Below are 19,111 nucleotides of genomic sequence, written 5' to 3' on the forward strand. Positions count from 1 at the left end.
CACACTACCCCTGACCAGCGCCGGCCGCCTCCTCCGCCGGGAACTCCCCCACCTCCGCGTCCCTGCAAGACTCAGCGCCGTGTCCCCTGGCAGACAAGCCTTCCTCGGACTAACTCAGCTTCGCGTCCTGGCGGGTCCTGCGGAAACCTGTCGTGATCTGTCACAAGTACCACAGCACCGCAGTCCTGAGTTTTATGTCGTTTCTCCACAAGCCAGGGGCCCTGTGCTCCCAAGGCCTAGCGCACGTCCGGGGAACAGAGCACCCAGCCGTGCTCATGGGCTGAATGCACGGATGGAGAGCAAACGACTTGGCCGGAATGATGGAATGATGGATGATGGGATGATGGAATTTTTAGTCCTTCGGTTTGTTTCACTCACTCACGGGGTGTTAGGAGCTTCACTCATTCCGTTTAGTCGTTGCAGTGGTAATTCGTACTAAAAATGACAAATTGCATTTTATTTGGTTTAGACTTTTTTTTTTTTTAAGATTTTATCTATTTATTTGAGAGGAAGCGAGAGCACAGAGGGAGAGTGGGAGAAAAAAGCAGACTCCACCTGAGCAGGGAGCAGAAAGCCGGGCTCCGTCCCAGGACCCAGAGATCATGACCTGAGCTGAAGACAGACGCTTAACCCACTGAGCCACCCAGGTGTCCATGGTTTAGGTTTATTAAAATTGATATAGTTGGCCTACAATGTCATGTTAGTAATATTTTTGGTTTTAAGATTTTATTTATTTGACAGAGAGAGAGACAGCTAGAGAGGGAACACAAGCAGGGGGAGTGGGAGAGGGAGAAGCAGGCTTCCCGCTGAACAGGGAGCCTGATGCTAGGCTCGATCCCAGACCCTGGGATCATGACCTGAGACGAAGGCAGACGCTTAACCCCTGAGCCTCCCAGGTGCCCAGTAGTTTTAGTTTAATTCAAATTTTGATTTTGAAATATACTCAGATGGTGTTTGAAAATTTGAGTATGAAAGGGTATGTCTCTTAGCTATTCAGCTCCCCTCCCCTTGGGTTCCACTGTGGCTAGCTTCCTGTGTGTCCTCCTGACCTGTAGTACTCACACATAAGCCGGTACACGTAGAAGAATACACAGACACATGTTTTCCACACACTTTAATATCGTACACATAGTTCAGAGTCTTACATCTTTTTTCCTAATAGGTCTTAGCGTTCTTCCTATGTTAATTCATAAAGAGATGCTTTTGCAGTTGTATAATATTCCATTGTGTGAATTACCATAATTTATTTGACCAGGCATCAATTGGTAGCACTTGCAGGTTGTTTCAAAACTGCTAAAGTAAATGACCTTAGGTATAAGTCATTTATCACATGTGTTTATTTATCTAAAACATGATGGGGGGGGTTGATAGTTTTCTGAGCAACAGACAGAATTTCAAATTCAGACTACTTCTTTTTCTAACAGAGACCTGCCAGAAGGTTGTTTAAAAGTCCCTTCCTCTGCCCCCATCTCCCCATCCGTGAAATGAAAATATTTCTTGCCCTGAAGGCTCATAGCTACAGGTTGTTAAGACTGAAGGTTTGTTTTTCTTGTCTTTGAAATTCTCCCAAAGGAGCAAGCTTGTTTCTCCCTTTTAATCCATTTCCTGTAGATTAAAAGGACTTATAAACAGGAATTTATCTTTCATTTATCTCTTTTCTACTCTTATAACTTAGCAGTTTACAGTGACTGAGGTGGGTTTTCCTGCTGTAATTTTTCAAAAAAAAAAAAAAAAACCTTTCCATTTATTTAGGGATGAATGTTTTTCAACTGCACCAAGGCCAAATCTGCTCTGTCTCCAAAATGAGAAATCTGAAAGAAAGAAAACCACTGTGCTTGCTTCAGAAGCACACGTACTAAAATTGGAATGATACAGAGATTAGTACGAGGCCCACGTTGGCATAGAGATTACTAAAAACAATAATAATAAACTCTAAAAATAGACCAATAAAAGTTTAAAAAGCCAAAAAAGAAAATTGTTTACCTGCTCTAGCTCAATTTTTTTAACATATCTTATTTATTTATTTATTTATATAATCTCTATGCCCAATGTGTGGCTCGAACTCACAACCCTGAGATCACAAGTCACATGCTCTTCTAACTGAGCCAGCCAGATGCCCCAGCTCCAGCTCCTATATGTCAGACTATCTCATCGGCTACCAACGCAAAGCTAACAAGTGAGAAACACACAGTGTACAAAGATACAGAGTAAGGAGAGAATGTCAAACAAATTAGCAGATAATTAGTCATCTCTTCCCAAATCAGCTTGGGCATTTGATAACAAATAATTCTAACTGCACAGCCAGTTAGGACCACGGTCGCAGAGATTTCTAGATGGTGGATGGCACCAGTTTTTGCGGTGAAACACCATACAAACTGATGTTTGAGTGGTGAAACACCGAGGGAAAGAAGGAAGAAGGGATTAGATGTGATAAGACTCCCAATCCGTGGTAATCCTGGAAACTCTACAAAAGGCCCATCTGACCCTTTTGCTTCCCCTCCTTAAACCCTCAGTACCTTCTATTTGTTCTAAAGACCAAAGCCCTTAATCTACCTTCAAGGCCCGGGGATTCTCATTCATCCCACCCTTCCCATTCTTTCAGAGTCTGCTCTCATCACCCAGTCATCCATCAAGTCCCTGGAAGTACCTTGCTTCCTTTGCAAGTTGGCCTTGGCGTGTGATATTCTTCTCCTCTCCCCCAGTTAAGGCCAGGCATGGAGCCCTGTCCACATGGATGGACAAGCCCCCCACAGGAGAAGTACCGCTGAGACCCCACTGGTGCTCAACACCGCAGCTAAGCCCACCTGCCTCTTCAGCTTCCTTCCCGCGGCTGCTAGACTTCTTGGACACTGGAAGTTAAAATAAGCTGACAAAGAAGAAACACTAAGAAAACTTGGTTTCCTCTTACCAAAGGACATGGACCACAGTGTTTGCCTTTATTTTGTCTTACATGTTTTTTATTATGTATTAACCTCATAGGAAAATGGAGACGAACTAGACGATCTCGAAGAACCAGGAGGACCCCTCGGAGAGAATCATCAAGACGACCAAGGTAGGGACAGCTGGGTTGGGTTTTAAATCTTATCACAATAATTGTCTGATGAGGTTTGCACTGGTTCACAGATGTTAGTGCAGAATGACCCCTCCACTTCCTCTCAGGGCCGGAAGTCAGAAAACATGCCAAAATGCGGGTTCAGACGCTGACGGTTCTTAGTGCATCACAGACCAACTGATGATGGCGTGCTTTTATATCCTTGGGCTTACTGAGAGATTCCTGTCCTGCCAGGGGCAGCAGACTGATGAGCAGAGAATGGAGACTCTGGGGCATCAGGAACAGGCCGTAGGAGCCCCTCCCCATCTCTGATCCCCTTGCTTGCCCACGGGCTCAGATATGCGGGTGCAGGAGCTGGGGTTCCCTGCCCAGAGGGTTAATATTCCAGCAGAGGTGGCGACCAGTATCTTTAGAGACCCAGACCTTGCTGCCCACCACCCTGGGTGGCCAGAGCTGCTCAAGTGTGGCTTCCTCCAAAAATGATAGTGCATTTAATACTGATGATTCTAGGAAATATTGGGCCTAGAACTGGGCTTTTCGGCATAGTTTATGTTCCTAGACCTGAGCTCAACTCTAAGCTCTTCGTGGGGGGGCCCCCGTGTATCTGCGTGATGCCACGTTTGGGTAGCCCCAGGGAACAGGACTGTTTGTTATCCTCGTTGCATCTTGCGGGAGTGGAAACTGGTGTGTGAGAGACTCTTGTGTTCCCACCGGGTAGACACAGTGCTGGCTGGAAAGAATTGGTTGTTGTTGGCTGTACAAAGGCATCCAGCAGAAGGAGCAAATAGGGGCATATGCTCTGCTCCCAAAGCCAAGCAGCTCAGGACTGCGGGTCTCCATGCACTGGGGGCTCCTCTTCCTACTTGGCCGGTCTGCTGGGGTGCCCTGCTTGGTTCACATAAAGTGCTCTACGTAGGCTCCAGCAGCAGCTCTGAGCCGCTGAGTGGAGAACATGGCCTCTGCCATAACCCCTCTGTGCCTCAGTGTCCTTAACTGGGGCTGAAGACAGTACTCCCCTCGAAAGGCTGCATGAGGAGTAAATGAACTAATTCATACACAGTAGCCCTTTCACGAATATTAATCTTGACTTGGACATCATAACTATTAAGCGTCTACCCTCTCATGGCCACGGTTTATCAAACTGTGAAATGAACCCACGACTCTTCCTAACTCCTCTAGAACCCATGAGGTGAGGAGGACTGTGAAAGCTCACTAGAGATAAATGTGCAACGTCAAGGATTTGGGATTTTACCCTAAACTTGATATTTTTCTGTTTACCTATTTTATTATTTCTTTCAGTTGACATTCTAGACAAAAAATAATTTTTATACTCATTTTAGAAGATTTCATTGCTAGGGCACCTGGGTGGCTCTGTTGGTTGGCTACGTTGGATCACGATCTCAGGGTCATGGGATTGAGCCCTACGTAGGGCTCCGAGCTGGGTGTGGAGCCTGCTTGAAATTCTCTCTCCCTCCTTCTCCCTCTGCCCCCATCCCTCCTTGTGTCCTCTCTCTCTTTCTTTAAAAATTTTTTAAAAGATTTCATTTCATTGCTTCTGCATATCAGACAATAGAATATTATGGTTGCCCAATTTCTAGGTTTGGTCAAGCTTTTAAGCAGAGTTTTTGCTAAAACAAGCCTCCTACCCCCTCCATTTTCAAAGCCAAGTGACAATAGCCAAGGAAACATGCTCCAGTCTTCAGACCTTTCTTATCATAAGTCACATATGCAGGATGTGAACACTGACGGGACTCCAAGATCTCGGCCAAGTGCAGTGGAGGTTTTAGGCAGTGCAGAACAAGTCAGTCGAAGCAGACTTCCTGGCTCATGACAGAGGGACGGGCTCTGGCTAAGTTCCGTAAAGGTTATCCGGACAGTCTTCAATGCAGTGAAATATCACTGCAGAAAATTAAGGAAGGCATTTGCCTGTCCTGAATGATAAATGCTAATGTTTAAAAAGGATTTCAAATCTTTGAAGGAAAACAAGACGGCACGCCAAGGAATTCTTTTTTTTTAACTATTTAAAGAGCACTCTTACATCTAATGGTCAGGATTTTTCTTCTACACTAAATTAAGTAGTGATCTTCATGCTCAAATTATGAGCAGCGAGTCAGTGCTACTCCCCGGAGAATACCTTGGGTCTCAGACTTGGTGAGATGACTGCATGCGGGTTTTCACTGGACAAACCAAAGAGAGTTCAGAAAATTGCTCATGTTAAATACAAAAGTTTCCTTTCTAACTTCTTTTCCCCAACCCCATGGCCCAAAGAAAGAATAAAAGTTCAATTCTTGTTTATTTCCTAAGTCAGCGGTTCTCAAACTTCAGTGTGCATCAGAACCCCCTGAGAGGCTGGTTAAAATAGATTTGGGGACCCTGTCCCCAGAGTTTCCGATTAGATCTGGGTTGAGGTCATGGAGTTCACGGTTTTAGTAAGTTCGCTGGTGATGCTAATGGCGGTAGCACAGGGACCACACTTTGAGAATCCCTGCCTTGGGCCTTGTTTCTAGAATTTATTTCTCTAAATTTAGCAGCCATTTGGTTTCATCTGTTCTTTCAAAAATAATGGGGATGGCAATGTCATAGTGATCAAAAGCACTGACAGCAAGTCTGATTCTCTGGGTTCGGGTCCTGGTTTCCCCACTTACTAACTTCAGGCCCTGGAGTATTCTACTGAACTTCGCTGGGCATCTTTTTCTTCTTCTGTAAAATGTAGGTACTAATACTGCTTATCTCATAAGGTGACCGAGAGATAAAGGAGTTAAGACATGCAACATATACCAGTGTCTGGCATACAGTAAGTGCTCACTAAAGGCTAACTCTTCGTCTATTTCTTGAAAACCTTAATTTAGTAGCCATAAGTTACACCTTGTCAGGAGAGGCTGGTGCTAAGTTGATAATATGATGATTACTTTCTAGATCAGTCTCAGTGATGGCGGAGGGTAGGGCTTGATCTCGGGGGACGGATGGAGTGAGTCCTTTGTGTAAGTCCTTCCTTTATTTAAGGCCAAGTGTGGGCCGTCGACCCAGTCTGAACGAAGCAGTCTTACCGGCCTCCGCATTCTGTGAGTGTCTCTGGAGCAATAGTGACGTAACCCCTTTGAGTGCGGCAGAACTTAATATTTTCTTAGGGGTGGGAGGTTTGGGGAGCCCTGCATAGGTACAGAGGATCCCTAATGAAGAGCCTAAAACAATGGGGGGAGGAGACAAAACGCAAGTCTCACAGAAGAAACCTTTAGAAACCAGTGAGCCATTTCTGTTCTGCAAGGGAGAAAAAAGCCTCAGAGCTTTATTCAAGAGACGGATGTGTAATAGTTAGGATATTGATTCTAACAAAGGCCAAGATAAAATGACTTCAAATAAGATGGAAGGTTTATTTCTCCCTTGTGGAAAAGTCCAGGCTGGCGGGCAAGGCGTGGGACAGCTCAGCCTCCATTCCTTCTCTCTTTAACCCCTTTGCCATTACCCTTCTCTATATGGTCAAAGCTGGCTCGGCATGTGCTCACCCTGAAGAAAGGACAGAAGACATCAGTGTTGGGCCCACTGCTGCCTGCTAGGAGCACAGTTCCCAGTGGCCCAAGGAGAGTTCCCTAGTAGCTACAAGGAGAGGTTTAGAGGCCTTTCCTCAGGGGGAGTTCCTGACTCCAGCCATAAAAAGCTCCAGAAGGAGCAAATCTAATAACTTCCCAGCCTGGGAAAAGAAGTAAGGAGTAGCCAGTTTTGCAAAAATTTCTCTTAAAGCTGTGGAAAAAATAAAGAGATCAGAAGTGTGTGCCCAGGAGTTGAGACAGTGCCACGGCCCCAGAACCTACAGCCTGGAAAGTGGTATCCACTTGTGACTTGATGTCAGTCGGGGCTCCTTGCTCCTGATTTGCTCCCTGTGAGGCCTACACAGTCGCTGTAACCTGCCGGGCTCTGCGATCTGGAGCCCCCGTATTGGGTTCAGAATAATCTGCTGTTTCTTAGCAGCTGGGATGAACGACACACTCAGTTACATTATTTTTTGCTCCTGGAAAGTATTTCAAAGTCCTCCTTCATGGTGGGAAGTGGTCCATCCTTAAGAATGTTTTTGGCTCATTCCACTTAACTCAGAATGGAAACCCCAGGGAAGTCCCCAAAATCCCAGAACACAGCTGTTGCCCCTTGATCCTGAAAATTCTCTTCACCTTCCAGGAAGTAAAGCTTACTTCTAACTTGAGACCCAAGTTCATCAAAGCCAAAAAGCAGGGGTGCCTGGGTGGCTCAGTCATTAAGCGTCTGCCTTTAGATCAGGACATGATCCCAGGGTCCTGGGATCGAGTCCTGCATTGGGGTCCCTGATCGGCAGGAAGCCTGTTCTCCCTCTCCCACTCCCCCTGCTTGTATTCCTTCTCTCCCAGTCTCTCTCTCTGTCAAATAAATAAATAAAATCTTAAAAAAAAAAAAAAAGGAAGCTGAAACTAGAGACAAGGACAACATAAGAAAGGAAATTTACAGACTGATCTCACTTATGATCAAAGATGCAAAACTCCTAAAGAAAATATTAACCAGTTAAGTCCTTAAGCTTATATTTAAATATATAATGTTTTATATACGTGGTGTGTGTGTATATGTGTATGTGTCTGTGTGTGTGTATATATATGTATGTATCCCAGGAACTCAAAGATGGTCTAATATGGAAACTTCTGTTTATGTAATTCACATCAAGAGATTAAAGGAGAAAGACTTTAGGGTCATCTCACTGGATACAAAAGGAAAAATAAATTCATGAAATCCACCCATTCATGATTTTAAATGATCAAAAATGGGAACAGAGGAGGACTTGCCAATTTTAATAAACAGTGTCTACCAAAAACCTGCAGTACACATCCCACTTTAATGGTGGAACTTTAAAAGAATTCTCTCGAGACAAAGAACTAGGTAGGGTAAGGACGCCCTCTGTCATTGCTTCTATTTCAACATTGGGGTAGCGCTGTAGGGAAACCAAAAGAAAGGAAAAAGACAGAAAGAAGGAAATGACACTATCATTATTCCCAGACAATAGAATTACTTCCATGGAAAATCTGAGGGCCTCTACAGACAAGTTATTAGAAGACAAAAGTTCAGCAAGATTACTAAATATAGAACAATACATAAAATTCAATTGTGGAGAAACAATAGCATGTCAAAACATAAAGCACAATTTATAATGCAATGTCAGGATCGTTGTTATCGTGGAAAACCCCAACCATACACAAGGACGAACAGAACAGCACAAGAATCCCACGAGCCCATCTCCTGGCTGATACTGTTCACCCACATCGCCAACGCCTCCCTTCCATATTATTTTCAAAAAATTTCCAGTCTTATATCATTTTACCTATACACCCTTGTATATATATCTCTAAAAAACAAGAAAAGACACTTTTGACATAACCCTAATACCACCATTGCACCTAAAAATTAGAACTATTCTTTAATATAATTGAATATTCTGTATTTTCAATGCCATAATTGTCTCATAATTATTATAATTGTTTCAGAGTTTGTTTGTTTGTTTGGAGTTGGTTGGTGTGGCCTTTACATGGCCTTTAATTTATAGGCTCCCTCCATTTCTTTTCCTTTACCCTCTTTTAGTTTATTTTTAAGAAATTGTGTCACTTGTCCTAATGGAGTTTCCCACAATCTAGATTTTGCTGTTGCTTCCTCATGGTATAGTTTAATGTGTTTCTCTGTCTTCTCTATCCCCTTGTAACAAAAGGTAGTACTCAGGTCTAGAGACCTGGTCAGATTCAGATTTGGGTTTTCCCTTTGGCAAGACTGTTTCCTGGAAGGCACTGTGTTCTTCCATCAGGAAACAACGTTTGCTTGATCTCTTCACAAGCCAACAGCTACAGATCCATTCATTCACAGACGCTACTGAAATTCTGTTGTTCCTTCTCCTTTCATTACTTGACAAACTCCTACCAAAAGAAACAAGGCAACTTTTCCTCCTTCACTGCTTATCCACTGGTACAGGGTATATAGGAAGCCAAGATAAATGTAATTTTTAAATATATATGTATAGATAAATGTACATATATCCTACAAATAAATGAAAAAAGATGTGTGAGAGTTGCTTGAAGAAATTACAAAGTTTCATTAAATTAAATTAAAATAGCCCAAAATAAATATAACATTTTGTATACTGCTGTACAGAATGTTCACAAATAGGAAGGTAACAATTCTCCCTAAATTAATCTGCAAATTCAATGCAATTATGGTTTTTCTCAATCCCCAGTTGGGTTTTTGGAAGAACATGATAAGTTGATCCCAAAATTCATAAAAGGGTCTAAAATAACCAATAAAATTCTGAAGAAAAATAGAGTCCAAATTCTAAAATATCAAAAATATTAAATATCAAAAATCACTTTAAGGCCATATGATATTGGCTTAGGGTCAGACAGAAGAAAATAAAGAATCCAGAAATAAATGCACCCACATATGGAAACAATATATGGCAAAAGTATAAAGAATGAAATATATATATGTGTGTATATATATGTATATACATATATAACTATTTTTCAGTATATAATTTTGAGATAACTGGTTATCCAATTTTAAAATCTTTACCTCACAAAATATCAGGTATATTTTTTGAAAAAGCAAAAAAAAAATTTTTAAGATTTTATTTTTAAATAATCTCTATACCCAGCATGGCGTTAGAACTCATAACCCCAAGATCAAGAGTCTCATGCTTTTCCAACTGAGCCAGCCAGGCACCCCTGAAAAAGCCAAAATTTAAAATTTTTTAGAAGATTTTAAAATTTTTAGAAGAAAATATAGAAGAATATCTTTATGAATTTGGGAAAGGAAAAAATTTCCTACCCATGATTCAAAACATAAACCATAGAGAAAATTATTGACAACCCTGGTTATATTAAATTTAAAATTTTTGACAAGACAGCAAAAACAAAGTAAAAAAGGCAAGTCACAGGGGTGTGCAACTCTTGATCTCGGGGTTGTGAGTTTGAGTCCCATGTTGGGTGTAGAGATTACCAAAATAAATAAATAAAATCTTGAGAGGGGGGAAAAAGACAAATCATAGACAAAAAGATGATATCTGTAGTGCATAAAACCAACAAGGCATTAATATCCAAAATGCAGCAAGAACTGCTACAAATAGAGAAGGAAAAGACAATCAACCCAAATAAAAAAATGGCTAAAAGATATAAACAGGCAATTAACAGAAGAGGAAACCTAAGTAAATGGCTGTGTAAAAAAAGTCAACTTTGCAGCTAATCAGGAAAATTCTAATTCAAACAAAAAACAAAAACAAGAAAAATCATTATATATATGTATATGTGTATACATATACATATACATATTGTAGACTTTTAAATTTTGGCTAATCTGATATATATAATCTATATATGATATATAATCTCTCTATATAATCTGATATATATTTTTATATAATCTGATATATAATCTATATATCTACATATAATCTATATATAGATACCTCTATATATAGGTATATACCTATATATAATCTATATATGATATATAATATGTATTTTATATATATAATCTGATATATATGTATATATAATCTATATATGATATATATAATCTCTATATATAATCTGATATATATATTTTATATAATCTGATATATAATCTATATATCTACATATAATCTATATATAGATACCTATATATCTATATATAATCTATATATGATATATTGTATATTATATATATATAATCTGATATATATGTGTATATATATATCAGATTAGCCAAAATTTAAAAGTCCACAAATACCCATTATTGATAAGGATATGGGATAGGGCCCTGCTTCAGGGGAGAAGGGGCAGTGGTCAGAGAATTCTTCCCTCAGGTGCCGTTCCTCAAATTCCTTCAACTTGAAATATTTAATATGCAAAGGTTCCATATTTTGGGGTAGTGTGTTCGACTGACAAACCCCAAATTTAAGAGAACAGTTAACACCGAGGACAGAATGAAAGAAATGGGATTGAATGGGATACAAAAAAGTCTTGGACAGTATCTGAAATGCTTTATTTCTTTAGAAAAAATGTGAATCGGGATATGGCAAAATGTTAACATTTCACAGGGGTGGGTAGTAAGGACACGGGTGTTCAGTATACGGTATTTTTTTCTACACTCTGCATTTTCAAGTATCTTGCAGATTCTTGAAAAGCAGTTTAAAAAGTTGTACACTAGTCTATTCCAATACTTCCTAAATATCAGGTTATTATACTAGAGGCAGGGGCAGGGGTGGGAGCGGCGAGGAGCTCTTTTCTAAGGTCCCCCTCCCAGAACTGACCGGAGCTGCAGTTCTAATCAACTTGGTGAAATGATGCCCAAGTAGGACCTCGGGTTTTGGTCAATACAAATGCGCCCTCTGCTGGTCCTATCGTGCCCTGTCCCAACGTTCAAAAGAGCTGTGAGGGGCTGTGAATGTCTTCAGTGCAATGGCTTTACTGAGCCAGCCACGTTGGGGGCAGGGAACGCCCTCCGGATCACCGCCCCCCAGAGTTCCCCTTATCACAATTCTGTTAATGTTACATATGATCCAAGACAAAATAAATTGCAAAGTACCACCCCGATCAACCTTCCCAATTTCCCCAAGCACCCGGTACATTAACAACTTTGTCCCCGCTACTAGATCGGGAAATTGATATGGGACACATACATGCCACCCTTCAAGTTTAGGAATGACAGAAAAAAAAAAAAAAAAACCAAGTGACAAAGACGCTCTGGGCTGGGAAGGAGAGCGGGTGTCACAAACAACTTTAAATGCTGAAAAATGGATTAACTGTAGTATTAAGGGATGATGTTGGTAGGATGACAGGTGAATTTTTTCCTTTCCAATCTTTCCTTAAAGGTATAATACCTATAAACAAAATTGAGGAAAAATAAATTCACGGAAGAATCTACTGCTCAAAGAGAAATAGAGGCCGAGTATTAGAGTCTTCCTTTTAAAAGGTTTTTTTTTATTTTTTGGTTTTGTTTTATTTTGTATTAATATCCATCTTCCCCAATAAAATTTAAGCACCCTGAGACTAGGTGTTTCCGTCCTATTCCCCACTGTATTCCCAGCACCTAACACAATTCCTGGCACGTAGTGAATATCTAATGAGCATGTGACAAATGAAGGAAGTAAATGACCATTTTCTCAGGCTAAATCGGTACAAATTTTCTGGGGAACAATTTAGCAGAAAACACTGTGCCTTAAATACTGTATATACTTTAATAATCGTAGATGTGAACAAAGAGTAGGTCTTTAAATAATCAAAAACATATCTTTCAAGGATATGTCATGCAAAGTTCTTATTAATTATAAAAAATTTGGAACAATCTGAATTTCAAGGTACATTTGGTTAAATCAGTTATGGTACATCTGTACAGTGAAATGTTATGCTGTTATTACAGTCACTTTTAGGAATATTTAATTATAAAGGAAATTCTAATAACAAAAGTAAATTAAAATTATATATACTTTTTAAAATTCTATTAAAATGAGTATATGTTATATATGCATGAAAGTGCATACACCAAAATATTTGCAATAATTACATGTGAGTAGAGTGATCATGGGTGAGGTTTTTTGGTTCTTGTTTATTTCTACCAAGTGCCAACCCTGTTTTAGGTATTTTATTTGTATTAACATTTTTTCTCTATTGAGGGATAATTGGCATATGGTAACTTATACTTATTTAAATTTTACAATTAGGTAAGTTTCTTAAAGTGTTAAATAATACTATTTATTTCTCCTGTAAAGATTTTAATGCAGCCAACTTCACTTTTTCTAGTTTTTCTTGGGTTTTGGGTTTTTTTTAAGATTTTATTTATTTATTTCATAGAGAGAGAGATCACAAGCAGGCAGAGAGACAGGCAGAGAGGGAGGGGGAAGCAGGCTCTCTGCCAAGCAGAGAGCCCAACACGGGGCTCAATCCCAGGACTCTGGGATCATGACCTGAGCTGAAGGCAGAGGCCCAACCCACTGAGCCACCCAGGCTAGTTTTTCTTAGGTTTTTAAAAAATATTTTATTTATTTATTTGAGACAGAGAGAGAGAGTGCGTGCTCACAAGCAGGGGGAAGGGCAGCGGGAGAGGGAGAAGCCTACTCCCCACTGAGCAGGGAGAGTGATGCAGGACTTGATCTCAGGACCCTGGGATCATGACCTGAGCCTGAAGGCAGATGCTAAAATGACTGAGCCACCCTATCTCCCTAATCAATTTCATTGTCAATGTTATAACCACACTGGGATTTTAAGAAGAAATCTAAACACACGGAGCCCTCCTAGTCTAACATTATTTTCTTTTTCTGTTTTCTTTTATAGCCCTTATTCATTTACATATGTATTTTATAGAGTTCTAACACAATATTCTATAGTTTACATTTTTACCTTTTTATGCCATATTTTCCATATTGCTTATTATCTTTTTAACCATGATTTTAAATGTCAAATTAATGCATCATGAATTGTTTCCCCAATCTCCCACTGTTGAGTTGTTTCTAATTTTTCTTTTTTTTTTAATTTTTTCATTATTAATAACAAAGTTATAACAACTTTGGACCAAAATCTTGTTCTTTTGAATTATTTCTTCATGATAAATACCCAGGAGTGAGATTCCTGATCAAAGACTGGAACATTTTTCTGGTTCTTGGTACATACTGTCCTATCACTTTCCCAAAGAGTCTACTAATTGTAATGTCACTTGCTATGGGCCAGCACTGCTTTTTGCAGCATTTGCTAACTTTCTAGGTATAACATACTTCATTGTGCTAATCTACATGTCGTTGGCTACGAACCTAGCAGATGTTTCCCCATGTCTGGGATTGTTTTCTATTACCTATTATCCTCTGCATTAAGGATGCTCTTTGTCCTCACAGACCAGGAGCTGAGGAGTATCATCCCTGACCCTCTAAGAGCTTCCCTGGCTGACCACATCCAGACCCCTGAGTCAGATACTGTCCGAAAGATGTAAGTGTTCGAAGTTGTAATGACATGGATGCTCCATTTTTGTTTGTTTTAAAGCCACTATTCTACACCCAACCCAGGGCTTGAACTCATGGCCCCAGGATCAAGAATTACATTGTCTACTGGCTGAGCTAGCCAAGCACCCCTCCTTTTTCTTTGTTTGTAATTAATTTAATTTGTGTCTTTTCTAAGCATGAAGATTCTCAGGCTAACTGCATACTTGAACAGCTAGAACGATTGTCTCAGAAATGGATTCTTGGGGAGGATTATATTGTGACATGCTTCCTCCCTCAACCTTATTCTTGGGCTGGGTGGGTGAGGCGTGAAGTTTAACAGCGTGGAAACAGCTTTCTCCATTTGTCTAAGTAGCTGAGATCTAAGAACAGGCCTAGAAAGGAGGAGTCTACCATCTCAGCCTTGGTTTCTACTCTCAGCATTCAGTCAGCTCTGGGTAAAACAAATAGTACTTAATAATACTAACACGAGTAGCTAACACGTAGTAAGTGCTTCCTATGTGCTCTCTGGGCTTACTCCAAGCTCACTGACCGAGGCTCGGCCTGTAGCCCCCATCACTTGACCTAAGCCCCATCTGGCATTGGCAGCTGGAACCATAGCCTATTGTGACCTCCCATGAGGTCAGTGACTTGAGAACCTGCCCTTGCCTGCCCCGTGGTGTAAGGATTCTCTCCTGGGTCAAAAAGGCTTTATGCTCTCTACGAACAAAGGGAGGGAGGCACGCTATGGTGCGGAGGCAGCTACCTGGAAAATTCCATTTTTTAGCTTTTATACCTCGGCTTTTTCCACCATGGATTCAAATGACTTACAGCCACCCCGTCACCAAGAAAAAGGTGAGGTGACTGTTAGGGTCCGTGATCAAAGGAACGAGACTGACACAAAGCGAAAATCAAGCAAAGTTTTATTTCGCGCCATGCATCAGAAACCAAACTACATTAGAAACCAAACTGCATTAGAAACCAAACTACATTAGAAACCAAACTGCATTAGAAACCAAACTACATTAGAAACCAAACTGCATTAGAAACCAAACCGACTGGTAGGTGCCCGAGTCTTGCTGGGGACCACCACCTCCCAGTCGCTGGGGTCCCCCCTGGAGGCTCCCTGCCTCACCCTCACTGTACCACAGACCCACTCCCGGCATGGCTGCACCGTTGGCTCTTGAGAGGCTGCTCCTGATGGCAGCGCTGCCTGAGGCGGCGTGGCTGCTTGCGGTGGTGCTGCTGCTGATACTCTGGCTCAGGGTGGCGTCGCTCGTGGCATCGCAGTGGCGCGGCTGCCGCTGCTGCTCTGGTGCAGTGCTGCTTGCGGTGGTGCTGCTGCCGCTGCTGCTCTGGGCGGTGCACGGGGCGATGCCGCTCGCTGTGGCGCCGCTGCCGCTGCTGCTCTGGGCAGTGCACGGGGCGATGCCGCTCGCTGTGGCGCCGCTGCCGCTCGCAGTGGTGCACGGGGCGATGCCGCTCGCTGTGGCGCCGCTGCCGCTGCTGCTCTGGGCGGTGCACGGGGCGATGCCGCTCGCTGTGGCGCCGCTGCCGCTGCTGCTCTTGGCGGTGCATGGGGCGATGCCGCTGGAGTTGGCGCCGCTGCTGCTGCTGCTCTGGGCGGTGCAGTGCAGGGGGCGATGCCGCTTGACGTGGCGCCGCCACCGCTGCTGCTCTGGGCGGTGCACGGGGCGATGCCGCTTGCTGTGGCGCCGCTGCCGCTGCTGCTCTGGGCGGTGCATGGGGCGATGCCGCTGGAGTTAGCGCCGCTGCTGCTGCTGCTCTGGGCGGTGCAGTGCAGGGGGCGATGCCGCTTGAGGTGGCGCCGCTGCTGCTGCTGCTCTGGGCGGTGCGGTGCAGGGGGCGATGCCGCTTGAGGTGGCGCCGCCACCGCTGCTGCTCTGGGCGGTGCACGGGGCGATGCCGCTCGCTGTGGCGCCGCTGCCGCTGCTGCTCTTGGCGGTGCATGGGGCGATGCCGCTGGAGTTGGCGCCGCTGCTGCTGCTGCTCTGGGCGGTGCGGTGCAGGGGGCGACGCCGCTTGAAGTGGCGCTGCCACCGCTGCTGCTCTGGGCGGTGCACGGGGTGATGCCGCTGCCGCTGCTGCTCGCAGTGGTGCACGGGGCGGCGCCGCTCGTGTTACAGTTCAAGGCGGCGCCGCTGGAACTGCTGCTCTGGTGCACGAGGCGGTGCCGCGTGCTGTGGCGCCGCTGCCGCGGCTGCTCTGGGCGGTGCATGGGACGATGCCGCTGGCTGTGGCGCCGCTGCCGCTCGCGGTGGTGCACCGGGTGGTGCCGCTTCCGCTTCTGCTCTGGGCGGTGCACGGGCGATGCCGCTCGCTATGGCGCCGCTACCGCTGCCGCTCGCGGTGGTGCACCGGGTGGTGCCGCTACCGCTTCTGCTCTGGGCGGTGCACGGGCGATGCCGCTCGCTATGGCGCCGCTACTGCTGCCGCTCGCAGTGGTGCACCGGGTGGTGCCGCTACCGCTTCTGCTCTGGGCGGTGCACGGGCGATGCCGCTCGCTATGGCGCCGCTACCGCTGCTGCTCGCGGTGGTGCACCGGGTGGTGCCGCTACCGCTTCTGCTCTGGGCGGTGCACGGGCGATGCCGCTCGCTATGGCGCCGCTACTGCTGCCGCTCGCGGTGGTGCACCGGGTGGTGCCGCTACCGCTTCTGCTCTGGGCGGTGCACGGGCGATGCCGCTCGCTATGGCGCCGCTACCGCTGCCGCTCGCGGTGGTGCACCGGGTGGTGCCGCTACCGCTTCTGCTCTGGGCGGTGCACGGGCGATGCCGCTCGCTATGGCGCCGCTACTGCTGCCGCTCGCAGTGGTGCACCGGGTGGTGCCGCTACCGCTTCTGCTCTGGGCGGTGCACGGGCGATGCCGCTCGCTATGGCGCCGCTACCGCTGCCGCTCGCGGTGGTGCACCGGGTGGTGCCGCTACCGCTTCTGCTCTGGTGCACGGGCGATGCCGCTCGCTATGGCGCCGCTACTGCTGCCGCTCGCAGTGGTGCACCGGGTGGTGCCGCTACCGCTTCTGCTCTGGGCGGTGCACGGGCGATGCTGCTCGCTATGGCGCCGCTACGGCTGCCGCTCGCGGTGGTGCACCGGGTGGTGCCGCTTCCGCTTCTGCTCTGGTGCAGGGGCGATGCCGCTCGCTATGGCGCCGCTACTGCTGCCGCTCGCGGTGGTGCACCGGGTGGTGCCGCTACCGCTTCTGCTCTGGGCGGTGCACGGGCGATGCCGCTCGCTATGGCGCCGCTACTGCTGCCGCTCGCGGTGGTGCACCGGGTGGTGCCGCTACCGCTTCTGCTCTGGGCGGTGCACGGGCGATGCCGCTCGCTATGGCGCCGCTACCGCTGCCGCTCGCGGTGGTGCACCGGGTGGTGCCGCTACCGCTTCTGCTCTGGGCGGTGCACGGGCGATGCCGCTCGCTATGGCGCCGCTACTGCTGCCGCTCGCAGTGGTGCACCGGGTGGTGCCGCTACCGCTTCTGCTCTGGGCGGTGCACGGGCGATGCCGCTCGCTATGGCGCCGCTACCGCTGCCGCTCGCGGTGGTGCACCGGGTGGTGCCGCTACCGCTTCTGCTCTGGTGCACGGGCGATGCCGCTCGCTATGGCGCCGCTACTGCTGCCGCTCGCAGTGGTGCACCGGGTGGTGCCGCTACCGCTTCTGCTCTGGGCGGTGCACGGGCGATGCTGCTCGCTATGGCGCCGCTACGGCTGCCGCTCGCGGTGGTGCACCGGGTGGTGCCGCTACCGCTTCTGCTCTGGTGCACGGGCGATGCCGCTCGCTATGGCGCCGCTACCGCTGCCGCTCGCGGTGGTGCACCGGGTGGTGCCGCTACCGCTTCTGCTCTGGTGCAGGGCTCTTGCTAAAAAAAAAAAAAAAACCCCTATCCAGTCTTACAGACCATCTTTTATAGAGGTGGCTGAGCCCCGCCCACACACAGGTGGCCAATCGGATTTCAACCTACCACAGTTAATATATGCACACCCCTCTGACTGAATACGGCTATCTGGCCTGGCCCGCCCCTATATCCGGGGTTTACAGTTCCTCTGCCTAATCAGGCCCCTACAGTGACCAAAAGAGAAAAAAATTTTAAGCCAGAGGATTAAAAAAAAGAACACCAACACTTCACAAAAGTCACTATAGTCATCGTAACTAAAGATCAGACTTGCAGTTTTGAATAGAGATTCCTATATGTGAAAGAAAAAAAAAAAAGAAAGAAAGAAAGACAGACAAGAAAGATAAGACGAAGAAGCAGCAGCAACACAGTCAGGTTTGTGGTTCTCATTTGCAGCGCACCTGTTCCTCAGGGGAAATCAATGTTTTCCTAGCATTAAATTCTAAAGGATAAATCTGTGGGTTTTTATAGAGTGACATTGAATGATTTAAAGACTCATATATTTACAGGAAATTCCATTTACCTCATTCAACAAATATTTCTCCAGTTTCTCCAGGAAGGCCCTGTACCAGCACAGCGCAGTGAATGTGATACTGGTTTAGCTAGAAAAGAAAATGCCCAGAACCAGCTCATTGTTGTCGTCTCAGAAATGGATCCTTGGGGAGGTAGCTGCTGCTGCCGCTTTCCTGAAACCCACATGGCTGTTTCTTAGGGGCCCTTTTGCCCAGAGAACATAAGTCTGTTATCCTCCAGGCAGGGAGTCAGTGGCAACGATCCTACCAGGGATCACACAGACACAGCACACGACCTTTTGGTGGCCAGATTTGATCAGGAATAGAATTCCAAAGGGCATAACAGACTGGATGGATAGTGGCATGTTCCTAAGACAGTCTTTCTTAAAGGTCACTTATTTTCAGCGAGGCCTCTGATAGAAGACCTTTGGTTCGATAACCTTGTGTCATTCAACCAAAGGCATAAATACGCAACCCCAGAGAGGCAAACTATTTCTTCTGCGCTCTAAATTGAGGATTTAACTGAAGAGAACCCCAAAGGGAAGACTCGACTTGCTGCTCTACCGTATTCAGGGACGTGTTGCGGAAAAGAGGGTTAACCCAAGTGTGTAAAATGCCCATGACAGCGCCGCAGAAACAGGGCTCAGTGTTTGTTCACTCTTCCTCCTCCTTGTCCAGCAGAGTTTTCGAT

At 45.5% G+C, this 19,111-nt stretch overlaps 1 protein-coding gene across 1 annotated transcript in view; it reads left to right on the plus strand.

Moving 5' to 3' along the window:
- Positions 1-19,111, plus strand: part of KIAA2012 (KIAA2012 ortholog) — a 102,903-nt gene that overhangs the window by 71,055 nt on the left and 12,737 nt on the right. The window contains 2 exon segments of the mRNA XM_046019424.1: positions 2,980-3,052; positions 13,917-14,007. Coding sequence (XP_045875380.1) covers positions 2,980-3,052; positions 13,917-14,007 — 164 coding nt within the window.

Source organism: Meles meles, chromosome 9, assembly GCF_922984935.1.
Source record: "Meles meles chromosome 9, mMelMel3.1 paternal haplotype, whole genome shotgun sequence".
NCBI lineage: Eukaryota > Metazoa > Chordata > Mammalia > Carnivora > Mustelidae > Meles > Meles meles.